Source organism: Eretmochelys imbricata, chromosome 3, assembly GCF_965152235.1.
Source record: "Eretmochelys imbricata isolate rEreImb1 chromosome 3, rEreImb1.hap1, whole genome shotgun sequence".
NCBI classification, from domain to species: domain Eukaryota; kingdom Metazoa; phylum Chordata; order Testudines; family Cheloniidae; genus Eretmochelys; species Eretmochelys imbricata.
The window spans coordinates 199,598,366-199,613,336 of NC_135574.1; the positions used below are offsets into that span (position 1 = coordinate 199,598,366).

The 14,971-nt window shown below is 42.5% G+C and overlaps 1 protein-coding gene across 1 annotated transcript in view; it reads right to left on the bottom strand.

Moving 5' to 3' along the window:
- ISM1 (isthmin 1) overlaps positions 1 to 14,971 on the bottom strand; it is a 66,829-nt gene that overhangs the window by 5,813 nt on the left and 46,045 nt on the right. The window contains exons 2-4 of the mRNA XM_077812045.1: positions 12,491 to 12,730; positions 5,808 to 6,075; positions 2,456 to 2,599 (exon numbers count right to left, since the gene is read on the bottom strand). Of these exons, the coding sequence (XP_077668171.1) occupies positions 2,456 to 2,599; positions 5,808 to 6,075; positions 12,491 to 12,730 (652 nt within the window). The remainder of the gene's footprint in view (positions 1 to 2,455; positions 2,600 to 5,807; positions 6,076 to 12,490; positions 12,731 to 14,971) is intronic.

The window sequence follows — 14,971 nt, forward strand, 5'->3', positions numbered from 1 at the left end:
GCAATGCATCACCCTCAGTGCTGCATCATTATATCACAATGCTTCTAACAATCCAAACAGAAATCAATGTTTAAATAAAAGCAGCCCAGAATCTTGCATGTCAATAGTTTTGGGGGCCCAATTTTGATTTCATGAAAAGCATGATAACGGCACCCCAAAAAGTGGGTGTGCAAATGTGGATTAATATGTATAAGCAGAGGATCCTCTCAACACGTCGCTCAAGCTGAAACCACATCCTTAATCTGCCCTGTTGTACACAGGCATTGAAGGGCCAAACCTGCCGGTGTTGAGAATTTTCCAATTTGTAGGCAAAATGGACTAGGAGAGAGAGATGGCATTTTAGCCCTAATTCTAGACTTGCTGGTTTGTATTAAGAGACAGGAGCTTTGTGGTTTAATGTCTATTAAAACAAAAATGAAAAATCCCTTGAGTCAATTGCAACAGCTCTTTAGAACATTACTCCTGAGGGTATTCTGCGCCTAAACGTTCTGCATCAAAACATTTAAAATTCTGTGCACATTTTAAAATTCTGCAAAATTCTGAAAGTTTTGTTTGTCAATAAATAAACGTATAGGCTGCAGCATGGCAGTGGGGAGCACAGGCCACTGGCTGCACGAAGGTGGGAAATCACCCACCCCCGGGAGACAGACTCAGTGGTGAGGCTGCACCTGACCCTGACATAGCACAAGGCCTGGGCCTGCCCCAGAAACACCCTTGGACCCTGCAAGGCGCACTAGGTGGGGGGCAGGCAGGCTCAAGGCAGGATCCAAGTGTAGAGGGGCTCAGTGTGGGGGGATCCAGGTGTGGGGGGTGAGAGGACTCTGGGTACAGGTAGCCCAGTGTGGGGTCTAGATGTGAGGGGATCTGGATTCACGGAGGCTTGTTGGGGGGATTCCAGGTGCCAGGGCAATGGGATTCTGCAGGGGCTTCTGGGTGTGGGAGTCTCAGTAGGGGGGTCTGGGTGCTGGGGGACTGGGGGTCTAGGTGCAGCTAGTTGGGGGTCAGTGGTGTGGGGGTCTGGATGTGGGGGCTCAGGATGTGCAGGGGGTGGGGCTCTTGAGTGCAGGGAGTTCACTGGGGGTGGTGGTCTCGGTGCAGGGGTGGGAGTCCGGAGGCAGGGGGGTCTAGGTTCAGGGGGCTCCAGATGCAGGGGTTGAGCGTCGATGGGGTGAGGCTTGGGTATGGAGGACTAGGGAAGTTCTAGGTGTACACGGTGAGACTTGATGGGGGTGTCTGGGTATGGGTGGTCCGGATGCACAGGAGTTGAGTGGATGGGGGAAACAGCTCCCCGTACAGTGACCCCTCCCCCCCTGCAGCTGAGGAGCGATGGGGGCAGGAAGCAGGGGAGGATGCTGAGCTTCCGCAACTGGGGGAGATTTCTAGGGGTGGGTCTAACACAGCCCCAGCTGCTCCTTGCAGGGGGAAGAGGAAATCCCGTCCTCTCCTGCCTCCAGCCCAGCCAGGACTAGCAGCTGATCCCAGCTCAGGTTAGGAGCCACTGATTGGGGTGTCCCCAGCCCTGTGGTGATTTACCTCTCCACCAGCTGCACCAGGTGCCTAAAACGATGTACCTGCACAGCTAGGAGTGGTGCATGACTGCTCTTGCAGCTTCCCTTTGCTTCCCTGTCAGAAAGTCATTTTTCTGCAGAGAAGGAAAGAAATCTGCGAGGGACGTGAATTCTGCACATGTGCAGTGGCACAGAATTTCCCCAGGAGCAGAACATCTAGGGTATAAGGGCATGTTTCAGATCTCCTTTAAAGCCACTTTGCAGATAGTTGGCATGATACTTTAAAAGGCATATTATTAACTAATATGGAGCCATTATTCCTGACATTATGGCAAATATATACATTAAATGTATTGCAACGTATGTACTTATTTTCAAATAATAGTCACGTGGCTGTTTTAAAATTGTAAAATTAAAAAACCAAATGCATTCTAGGTGAAATGAGTGCACATTTCTTTCGGCAAAAGCTTCAGTCCTGTGACGTGCGGACTGTTCGGGTAGGCAAGAAGTAACTGCAGCAACAAAAGAAGTTTGCTTTTAGACAAACTTTCTGTAACAAATTTAACGCCTTGTAGGTGACAACACTGGATTTAATAACAAATGCTTTGTTAATTTAAAAATAAAAATAGAACTACCCTAAAACATAAAAGACAGACATGGTACATTAACATTAAAATACCATGTCTGTCTTTTACATTTTAGGGTAGTTCTATTTTTTTTTTATGCTGCCATATATGAAATAAAAGTTCATAAGTGACCTTCAGGATTGGAACACCACTTTCTAATAGCACTGTTACCCACCCACGGCCTAAATGTGATGCAGGCCTTTAACCATGTATGGTGAAGCCCGCCAAACCCAGTGCTCTGTCCCCTGGTACAATGATCTTTCTAATAACAATTCAGGTTCTCTCTTTAAAAAAACAACCACCACCATTTGTTAACCAAACCTGGGCAGTTTGGCCTATCACATGTCCTCGACTCAGTGGCTGTGCAGGCATATCCACAGGACCTGGTTCGCTTCTGATTGCCATTCCCGCAGGTTACGCTGCAAATGGACCATGGGCTCCAGTCTCCCTCTCCATCAATATAATCTATCCAGGAACAAAGATGAGGAAGGAAATGAAAAACAAAAACCCTACTACCAAAAACTACTGTATAGATGGTGGTTTTTATTAAGTAGGCATAGCAAGAATGGAATCCAGATGTCTCTACCTGAAACCTGGGCTGAGTGCCAGGCTTAAGCCTGCTGTTTAAATGGTTTTCACACTTGACTCTCCTCAGGGACGTGCATGCAACATTATTTGAAAAAATATTTCCTTTCTCTTTTGACCTTTTGGCAGCCGAGAATCTTCAGCTGTAAAGCTGGGTCATGAACTAACAGAACATCTATTCAAACTTTATTTTTCCATTGGTAGGAATATACTTTCTGATCATAAACCGATCAGATATGTAATAAAAACATTTACTTTAACCCCGCCCGAATAAACCCCTCTAAACATATCTATAGCACACAAAGATATTCAAAACTTAATTGGATTTTAGGACAGAATGCAGGTTGGATTCTGTTTGGGTAGTTGATTGTATGCGGAAATATTTCAGCTTCATTCTTTAATCTCCCCACACGTCAGAGCAACGTCTATAACTCACATGTTATAGAAGAAGTTACTGCCGTAGTGAATTACGAGCTCTTTTCAAACCCGTGTAATGAACATTTTATAACCCTAACTAAATGACTAACTGTTGTCACTGAGGGCCTGATCCTGCACCATGAAAAGCTCTTTGGGTCAGGAACCAGCCTTTTGTTCTGTAATGACTGGGGCTTCTAGGCACTACCACAGTGGAAATAATACAAACATGACTCGGCCCAAATTGAGTGAAATATTCCCCTGACTAGCCCGGGAAGCCGAGAGCGCAGAGTGGACTACCTAATCCCGCTTCACTCCCGATATCAAAGATGCCACTTCAGTGTTACACATTTGCTAGCAGACCAACCAAGCTCCTGTCTCTCACTATGTAAAGGACCGGGCTAGTGCAGAGTTTTCTGCTGGGGTTAGAGGTGTCTATTTTATAACACGGTTTGTTTTATTGCCAGTGTGGACAGAAAACATGGACAATAAACCCCATTAAAGATGGGTGTTTTAGCCTACAGAATCCACACTCGGAATAGAAATCTTCTTTTAACACTGATGCCCTTAGGTGTGGCAGAGCACTGTACATCTTTTTGTAGTACTAAAATTTGTCCACAAATACAGGTACAAGAAGAAAGGACTTTAAATAAGTATTCAATACTTATGTACATATTTAAATATAACATTCAGCAAAAAAGCTCTCTCTAAGTTAAGGCTCTAGACTCAAACCTAATCAAAACAAGGGAAACAAAGGGCAGGTCTACACTACAGCCCGGGTCTATGCACTGAGATCGATCCACCAGCGGTCGATTTAGTGGGTCTACTGAAGACCCGCCATATCAACAGCAGATCGCTCTCCAGTCGATCCCTGTACGCCCCCCCCCAGCCCCCGAGGAAAAGAGTATGGTAAGTTGATGGGAGAATTTCTCCCTTCAACCCCCCATGGTGTAGACCCCGCAGTAACTCGACCTAAGGTATGTCAACTCCAGCAACGTTATTCACATAGCTGGAGTTGAGTAGCGTAGGTCGACTTACCGGGATAGTGTAGACTTGGCATAAGGCTGAAACAGTAAGCTAAAGCCGCTCTGTGTGTAGATGATGCAACGTGACTGACAGGGAATAAAACCACTGCTTTGAAATGCTGCTCTACCTCACATCTTAAGTATAGGGCCCTACTAAATTCACGGTCCATTTTTGGTCAATTTCACAGTCATAGGATTTTTAAAATAGTAAATTTGATGATTTCAGCTATTTAAATCTGAAATTTCATGGTGTTGTAATTGTAGAGGTCCTGACCCAAAAAGGAGTTGTTGCGGGGAGGGGGGAGAGGGGTTGGGGGGCTGGCAAGGTTATTGTGTGTGGGGGTGGTTGTGATATAATTCCCTTACTTCTGTGCTGCTGCTGGAGACGGCGCTGCCTTCAGCCTCGGGCAGCTGGAGAGCGGCAGCTGCTGGCCGGGAGCCCAGCTCTGAAGGCAGAGCCGTGGCCAGCAGCAGCGCACAAGTAAGGATGGCCCGGTAGGGTGTTGCCACCCTTACTTCTGCGCTGCTGCCTGCAGAGCTGGGCCCTCAGTCAGCCCTTTGGCCGCCCAGCTCTCAAGACAGCAGCGCAGAAGTAAGGGTGGCATGGTAGGGTGTTGACACCCTTATTTCCGCGCTGCTGCTGGCAGGGCGCTGCCTTCAGAGCTGGGCGCCTGGTCAACAGCCACCCCTCTCCGGCCGACCAGCTCTGAAGGCAGTACAGAAGTAAGTGGCAATACAGCAAACCCCCTAAAATAACTTTGTGACCCCCCCTATAACTCCCTTTTGGATCAGGACCCCCAATTTGAGAAAGGCTCATCTCCCCCATGAAATCTGTAGAGTATAGAGTAAAAGCACACAAAAGACCAGATTTCACAGGGGAAGACCATATTTCACGGTCCGTGAAATGTTCTTCATGGTCGTGAATTTGGTAGGGCCCAACTGAAGTATATATTGATTTACAGCTTCATCCTTAGAGGCGCTGAACCATTTGCACCTCCCATAGTGTGCATGAAAAGTCATCTCCCAGAAGTCATCCCAAAATGTGTAGCTATAGCCCAATGCGATGGTAAGGAAATAATTCCTCCTTTCTATTTTCTGCTTTCAGCAACTGTTTCATACAACAAGCTGAAAACAATTGTTTTCCCCATGATACATCTGGAACAGAATTACACAAGCAAAATGTTCCTGCTGTCTATGCCACTCCCTACACAGGAGTCAACGTAACTTGTCTTATTTATATCTCAACCAAACATGACCACATTGTAGTTCTCACTCATTTATCCTCCAGTTACATTTTAGCTTCCAAATCACTGCACATGGTTCTAAATTTGTAGTTATCCTTACACTAAAAATAAATGAGACCTTGTTTCCTTTGTTTAAAAAAAGTACACTTATGAATAAAAAAAAATTCTTGTAGGATAACTGGTATAATTTTCAAGATTATAGACTTTCAAGTGGAATGTGGCTACCACAGCCTAGTTTGTGCATCTGCACAGATTTGTCTTTAAAAGCCAATGAACAAAAGCCACATGTTGGAAAAATTCTATTTTGCTTGGCCTACTTTCAGCGATGCCTCATCATTCTCATTTTCCCCCAAACTAGTTTTACAATCCCAAGGTGCCCATAAGAGGTCTGGAATGCGAACTCACCGTACTCTGGCTGTTCCTTGGATTCAAAAGTCCGGTGGTTGGGTGCATGCCTATCCCACTCACCAAGAGGGTTTAGGAAGTTGCTGTCTTCGGTGGTGCTGTCATGCTTGTAGTCCTGGTCACCGCTACTCATGCGAGTCAAAGTGGATGACGTCTGCCACCAGTTCCTCCAGTCAGGGGATGGGCCTGGCCAGCTAGGTTTGCTGCTCTCTTTGTGTAGATCCTTCTCTGGTTCAGTATCAGGGCCATCAACCACTTCTATGGTAACCTAGAGAATTCAAGTTATGCCAGGTCAGTCAGCATGCAAAATCCAAAACTAGATCATCTCCACAGAGAGTGTATCAGTGGGAAATCTTCTATACAGCAGAGACACGGGACTGATGTTATCTAGCAAAGGGGGCTTATAATCCTTTGGGGCTAGCCGGTTATAAACCATATGTGGATTACTATGAGCCCAGAGATATGCAGAAACTGAGTGATCCCTTCTGCCACCTCTTCCGTGTCAAAACTTGGAGCAAAAAGGCCAAAAAAAAAAAAACCAACCCTGAACAAAACAAGAACCAAACCTGCATTTTAAACCTTTACAGTGAAGCTTTCTGTCTTCAGGGGAAAAAGTCGTTTAAAAGTTTATGAAGAAGAAAAGGAAAAAAACACTCACTTTAAATTCATTGGGCCTGAATATGAAGTGAATGTGAAATGTGCTAGATCACAACAGTAGCCTTTGTTGTTGCCTTTGCATAGGTGCAAATAACTACACCAGGTGCAAGGCAGTACAGAATCAGTTGCATTCTCTTTGCTTGTTGAATACCTGCTCAAGTGTTGGCCTGGTCGCTGGCTGATAAGGGGATTTGCACCCTAGAAGATTTTCGTATAGTGCAGTTGTAACATTGTAATATTTAGGGCTGGCACTAGCATGTGAAACCATAGTGTAGGTGGCCACAGATTCATTACATTCTTCTTTTACCCTGAGATACCTTTTATATCCAAGGGCACAATGGGAATTTTAATCATAAATGACTGTCAACATTTTTTCAACAAAATATAATAAATAATATACGTTTTATATCACTATTCATTAGAGAAGCTTTAGGCATTTTTTGTCAATTGTCACAACAGCCCTCTGAAATAGATTTGATTATACTCATTTTCCAGAGGGGTAAGAGGAGGTACATTTAAATCACTTGTCTAAAGTAGGTCAGGCCACTATCAACCAGGAATAGAACAGCCCAGATTCAAGATTCCCTGCTCAAATCCCTAGACCACACATACATTCATGCATACAAATAAATCTGTATAATACTGTATAGTAATTACAACACACCCTTTTGCTGCTTTTCAATGCATACAAATAAATGAATTAATTAGGAATCTCTTAAATAAATGTTGGGTGCGCACATACATGTGTATTTAGGGAGACACTGGCACTAGCCATCAGGAATCTAGGGTCCCTGTGTCATGGAAATACAGTGTGACCATAGACAAATAAACTATGGGTCAGAGTCATTGGTATGCCCTTGCTGCTTTGTGCTGCTCCACTAATGCAATGCAGCTGTCAACCCAGTTCAGCCCGCTGAGTAAACTGGACTTTTGGGTTGGCCAAAGGAGCCAGAGTGTAGCGGCGGTTCTGTCATATATATATCTAATATATAAAATGTGTGTGCGTATGTACATTTTATAGATACACCTACATGTTACAAAAGTCTTTTGGACAGAACTTTCTTAAAATTGGATTTTTATAAACCAGACAAAACACAATAGCTTGTTATGCTGGGGACATGAAGGCAACCGGATTAGAGTTCGCAGTTTCATAAAATTGGTTTTAATAAAATCATGGTTTACCTGAACACACACTCTCTCTCTGGCAAATAAAACCCCATGTACTTTCTATATCCGTCATGCTACCTGTGAGCTGCCGAGGGACATTACACAGGAAGTGGAATGGCTCCAGCTGAAGATCTGCTGGAGCTCAGTTGTGCAGAATGCAGTTGTACACTTACAAAACAATGCACGCATTTCCTTTTTGGAGAAACAAGCCATTGCATTTACACACTACTTCCCCTCTGACTATGGTCAGAAAAATTGAGACGAAATGACTGGGAGGTCACTTCCACTGGGAAGTTCCACGGGAATTGTATAGAAAGAAGCAATACAGGTATGCAGTTGTTGTAACAAAATTACTCTCTGGGAAGGAGATAAACAAAAATATGCTGGACAGCTTTGTCTTACATTCATTTTAATGGTGGAATCAAAATGATTACTCCAACAGATTATTCACTGCACTTTCTACAAACTGAGAATTAAAATAGATTTCATATGCTTGAAACGATAAGTGACAGTTCACGGGCTGTACGGATCCAAGTAAAACAGTGCTGTGCATCCAATAAGTGGGAATAAACAAGGTGCTTTGGAGCAGTTTAAAGACAATTAGCTATGCTTGGAAGATCCTATCACTGGCTAAGTATTAACAGGACTTTTTTTTTTAAAAGCACATTAACTTTAAAAGCAAAAACTAAACGAAAGAAAACAAAAGAGACTTTCCAAAGGGAGCACTTCAGAATCAGTCCTTCTTTGCTATTTTTAAATTGTAATAAGATGACCTCTCTGGGTATTTCAAGCAGATGTAACCTGAAATCCCATAGGAATCTAATTTAAAAGATTACTCAGAATACAAAGTTATTTTTAAGATAGTATAAAAAGATCTTTGAATTTTCAGTTAACCCTGCTATATTTTTAATGTGTTCGCTATTAGACAGTCTTATTACAGGGTACTTTAAAACAATAAGGATTGCACATCTCAAAGTAAGTAGCATTAATTTCTTCTTAAAGCTGGGTTAAAATACAAAAAACCTCCACTTCCACCAATTATTAAACAATTATATTATTCTTTCTGACAGGCCTAAGGAAAATGGATTTAGTCACCCTCCATTCTGCTGCAGTTTTCCCAAACACACCACTCTAATGCAAACTGCAAGGTGTTAAACTCATCTGATACAAATGGATTATTAATAAAGTGTGTACTATATACTTCCACAGAGATTTCACTTCTCCAGCTCTGGAGTCCAAGTATTTCTAACATGCCCATCATTGCAGAATTCAGCTGTCAGACTGTGTAAATTCACATTAATGAAGTAAGTTTGTGCGTGATGAAACTTGACAAAGAATCAAGTTCCCACAGGAGGACAAAATACCACTACCTGCCAAAACAGAAGTATTTCCCCCTTGCCAGGTGCTTCATGTGTCATTTACCACCAGCCTTTTCTGCTGTACTCCCAAGGTGTCTGTATTGCAATGGGGAGTGGCAGAGCAGTGGAATGGGACACAATAGCACAGCACCCTTTAGGGTCCACAGGAGTGGGAAACTGTGACTTGAAATTCAAGTGCAGGGGAGAACTAACATTCCAATAAAAACTGGGGAATCAGGTTCCAAGTTCAGTACCCCCTCAGAGCTGGGTAGCATTGGATGGGTTGTAGCAGGGGCTGGAAGAGAGGAAAGCTCAGAAAGAGAGAATAAATAGGTGGCCACATCCCATTCATGTGACTCCACTCTCGTTGCTAATGGGAAGGAAGGAAGTGATTCTATTTTACACTGAGTAACCCTGCCACACTGGCAGGTCTGCATGCGTTACTGACCTGGCATTTGTCAAATCAATGGAGACCAGCAAAAGGGCTTTTCGGTGAGGAAGAAGAAAAAAAAAATCTGTGCTCCCAAAGGAAATATGGCACTGGTTTTAAAAATCACCTCACATTTTAGAGGACCTCCAATGAATTAGTTTATTTGAGTGCAATGGTGCATTTGGCTGCAGCTCTGACACCAAGCTAAAAAGCAACCACCATACACTAATGGCAACAGCTGCTGTGGTTACTCCTTTAAACAACCTCTTGCCTTACCAATACTAAACAACTGTACAAATGCAGCATGAAATGATGCAGGGGTTGAAAAATGGGCCAAACTTCTGCAGGGCTAACAGATCACAGAAAAGCCAGTAAGAGAGTCCTTCTTGTATTACTCGCAAAGGGCTTACATACATCACAATAGCAGTGAATGGTGTTACTTTAGCAGTTATTTAAAAAAATAAAAGTATTTGACAACTTTTTCATAGATCTTCTAACTAGAACTGACTGTTTTGTGGCTCTATTTGTTTCTAGTGTACTGGATCCAATACCTTTATATTCAACAATGACCTTGTAGTTGGTGTAGTAACCTTGGGGCAGGGCTAGTTTTCTTAACACTGTGATTATACCACCCGTAACCCCACCTCCCCAGGAATAACAACAACAACAAAAATGTGGACAAGCGCGTAACTATGACATGATACAGCAATTGCTTTCTTTACCGCTATATAAAACAGGGCTCACAGGAATATCATTTCAAACTGTTTTCACAGGCTGACTTTCAGGCCTGTAAAGTATACTTCTACAATTTATAGGAAAAATGTCTTCATTTTTTGATGTGTTATTATTGGTCTGTGTGTATGTCCCAGAAAACACTGGACAGCAGGACCAAGATTTTCAGAAAGAGGAGCCCAGAGCTGGGATCCTAAATCTATATTTAGGCACCTAAGTAAGCAGCCTGAAATTCTGGCCACATATTTAGGTGCTTAAATTGAATTAGGTCCTAAATGAATTTAGTAGCCTAAAGTTAGGCTCCTGTTTCTGTAAAATCTTGGTTTTCTGGGAGAGAAGGCTAAGTTTCTCAGGCCCAAGACCCCACTGTCACTACTGGTATGCCATTGCATGTGTTGTACAGTTTTCAGACGCCACATCATCCAGTGAAAAGGGAGCTCAGAATGACAACAATTATTTATTTGTATGGGGAAGCCAGGAAAATGTTACTCCTCATTTATCCATTCTTTGGCTTTAAGCATTCAATAACTTTCCTGCCAGGGAATGTATCCCCCCTGTCCCCCTCTATATTCTGTGGTTTACATTGTTATTTGTAAATATATATATATGTATAGTGGCACACTATTTACCTCAGTCTGCAGCTCCAGGCCTTTGTACAGCTTCCCAGACTACCCTCCTTTAGGAATTCATGAATATATAACGGGAAGACTTCTAGTAGCAGTGGGGGCAAAAGACATATCTGGCTTTAAGACTAAGCTTGATAAGTTTATGGAGGGGATGGTATGATGGGATAGCCTAATTTTGGCAATTAATTGATCTTTGACTATTAGCAGTAAATATGCCCAATGGTCTATGATGAGATGTTAGACAGGGTGGGATCTGAGTTACTACAAAGAATTCTTTCCTGGGTGTCTGGCTGGTGAGTCTTGCCCACATGCTCAGGGTTTAGCTAATCGCCATATTTGGGGTTGGGAAGGAATTTTCCTCCAGGGCAGACTGGCAGAGGCCCTGGGGGGTTTTCACCTTCCTCTGCAGCGTCAGTCATGGGTCACTTGCTGGAGGATTCTCTGCACCATGAAGTCTTTAAACCATGATCTGAGGACTTCAATAGTTCAGACATAGGTTAGGGGTTTATTACAGGAGTGGGTGGGTGAGTTCTGTGGCCTGAGTTGTGCAGGAGGTCAGACTAGACAATCATAATAGTCCCTTCTGACCTTAAAGTCTATGATTCTATTAGAAAGCATGTATTCAACATACAGTCAATTTACTACCGAGGCCTGTTGAATACTGGAATGGCGCTAGGTCCAAATCTGTAAACATTTGGAACATTACAACTTGTCTACGAAGTAATGGAGCATCAGCTTTGACACATTTTGTTGTTTCCTAATAATGTCTGTGACTAACTAAAGTACATCTTTATCTTTAGGTATGGATGCCTAATAGACAGATATATACATTGGTAAATTTGTGGGTGGATGGGTATAGAGTGCCAGGAATGTATTTAATAAGAGAACTTGTTATAATAGTGCATTATGTTTTTGTAAACACATGTTTTAGGCAGATCAATATTTCACTAAATTATTTTGGTTAAACATGACTTCTTATTAATGCAGATTTTCCTTTGAGACACTAAATTGAATTGCTAATTTTTTTCTTCCTAACCCTCTGTCTTTAAGATGCAAGTGACTTGTAACAGGTTATTCCAAAACCAAGAAGATGATTTTGACTAAAAGCATATCAGATTTTTGCGGAGAGAAGGACTTTCTACTCAAGGTGGCTGCTGCTAAAATTAACATTTAATTCTTTGTTTTCTGAACAGAGGGCCAGATTTTGATCTCTAGGTGAGAATTTAATCTACAGTCATTCCACTGTAATCTGTGGAATCAGTTGAGATTTACACTAATGTAACAAATGAGAACGTGACCATAGTTTCCAAGATACTAGCTTCCTGATAGTCACATTGCCAGTGGTTGGCTACAGAATAAAAGAGGTAAAACGCTGCCCAGAACCAAAGAATGAAAAATATCTATATGACAAGAGGATGAAAGAAAGACATCTGTCTGCAGTGTCATAAGAAAACTATGATTCTACCTCTAGCTTTGTGCAGTCAGTGGCATTCATAGAGGGGTTCGGGGGAACTGGGATCTGTACATCCAGGTAGGCAAAAAGTATCCAGAATCTCTCTCCACATAACAGCACGATGGGTTGGGATACCACACAGAGGAAGGGTATAAGACGAAGGCAGTGACTAAAGGACTGAAGCAAAGCTTAAAGCTGACTTGGTTGGGTTAAGCCATTTTCCATAGTGTGTAAAATATCAGTCTTAATGAAGTGTGTACCTGAATGTTGGGGTTTTGCCCATTGATGTCTGCTTTTGATAGGTCAGGAAAGTTTGGGAGATCCAGGAGGAAGGATCTGGGTCCATCTCTTTGTAATGATGTGTGTCCATTTTCCTGCCTGAATCGCTGTTTGGGGAATGGCCTGTGTGCTGCCTGGTGGTCAGGATATTGTCTTCTGTCATTAGGGTTTAATGTGAAGCTGGTTTTGGGAGCAGAATGGCCATCGGGATCCAGGGTGTTCTGGGGAGAAAGGAATACAATCAAACAACAAACAGTAACAATAAAACAACCCAGTCTTGTCTACACTGGCCCCTATCTCCAACTTTTAATTGATGAAGATAATCAAACAGACAGCATGTGTGCAACCAGCAGAATACCAGGACAACATTGCTCAGGCAGCCTTTGTACATTCTGCAAGGTGCATATAAATCCTTACATGTACATCCCAAAGCTAGGAACCCAAGTACATGAAATATAATGCTAGAATTTTCCTAAGAGCTCGGCATCCAACTCTCAGGGAATCGTTCAGTTACAATAGTATAAATCTGCAGCCAGACCAGATGAGATAAGATTCAATGTTACTTGGGTACCCGTGCTCCTTCAGGATCTTTTGACAATCTCAGCCTTCCAGCAGGTCCTTCAACATGGACATGGGCATGTAACTTTAGGCACCCACACGTGAAATGATTGGCCTTCACACCCTGAGCTGCAAAAATGTGGTGCAAGATCAAAAAGTGCTTTTGAAAATCATGCCCCACGTGTTTTCAATGACCTAAAACAATGAAAGGGCATCATTATTGTAAAGTGGTTTGGTTTTGTCCCACAGCCAAATCAAAACAGAAGTACTGAATGCAAAGTTCACGTTGGACTTTGCAGGGTTAAAAGATCATCACACTGCTGAACTGGACAGCTCTTACTCATCTGCCTTCAAACTCACTTAGACACATAGACTTATAGACTTTAAGGCCAGAAGGGACCATCATGATCATCTAGTTTGACCTCCTGCACATTACAGGCCATAGAACCTCACCCACACCACTCCTGTAATAGACCCTTAACCTCTGGCTGAATTACTTATGTCCTCTGATCATGATTTAAAGACTTCAAGTTACAGAGAATCCACTATATATTCTAGCGTAAACCAGAAACTGACCTGTGCCCTCTACTGCAGAGAAAGGTGAAAAACTCCCAGGGTCTCTGCCAATCTGACCCAGGGGAAAATTCCTTCCAAACCCCAAATTCGGTGATCAGTTAGACCCTGAGCATGTGGGCAAGACCCAGCCAGATACTTGATAAAGTGTACTCAGAGCCCTCCCTATCTATTGTCCCATCACTGACGGTTCTAATCCTCCATGCTATTCCTCTTTGGTCTTGAGCATCTTCCTTTCTGTGGGATCAAATTTTCATGTTTTCTTAATGGTGGGATTGAATTTCACCAAGGTTCGGGTCAGGGGTTAATGCTTCTGCTTTTGTTGAGTGTGTGTTTGCAGTGTATCTTACAGAAGGCTGCCTTCTGCCCAGTAGCTGGGTTGCCAATGTCTTTGACCTAGCCAAAGTGACACATGTTGTATCAAGATAAACCACACCTCAAACATGGCCAGGAGTCAGGACTGTCTTAGGGACCCAAGGAAAAAAATAGCAATCAAATTCCATCTTCTTACGTAGCTTTAAAATAACAGGGCAGTGGACAGATTCAACACTGATTTTGCTTTTGACTCTGAATTTTTAGGATTGAGGTTGCAGGCATGATTGTCTGAGGATCTTTAATTTCCAGTTCACAAAGACAGAAAGCCTGAATGGGGTAAATGTTTTAAAATGAAATGGCCACATGTGTTTCTACTGTAGCATGTTTCTGACAGTGATGCTGGTTAAGCACAAGCTCCACCTCCTTCCCCTGGCTCAAATTAAGCTTCCATGCCTTTTGTGAAGATCTCAGCTAATAACTTCAGTGAATTTTCATTTAAATAATTTTTTGCTACTCATAAGAGCTCCCAATTGCATTTTGACAGCTTTTACAATATAATCTGCACACATTAGAACAAAACATTCAGTGAATTAAAAAAATTAAAGACGAATCTGGGATCAAGAGAAATCTGCTCTGAAAATAAAAATTAAGCAGATTTCCCTCCCCTTTATTAAAAAAATAACAGAAGCAGAGTGGGTTGAATTTAAAATGTCCTTTCAGCATTTATGTACCACAGCTTGTGATTAGAAGGGTTATAACATGGAAGCACAGTATTTTTTAAAAGCGCCAGATTTAAAAATTAATATTGGGTAGTTTAAGGATTAGGGCTCGTCTTCACTATCAGCTAAATGGGCGCCGCTGTGATTGATGCAGTGGCGTCCATTTAGTGGGTCTGGTGAAGATGCAATAAGTCGATGGCAGAGTGCTCTCCCGTCGACATAGCACATTGTAGACACCCACTGTAAATGGATCTAAGCTATGTTGACTTAAATTACGTAATTTATGTAATTTAACTA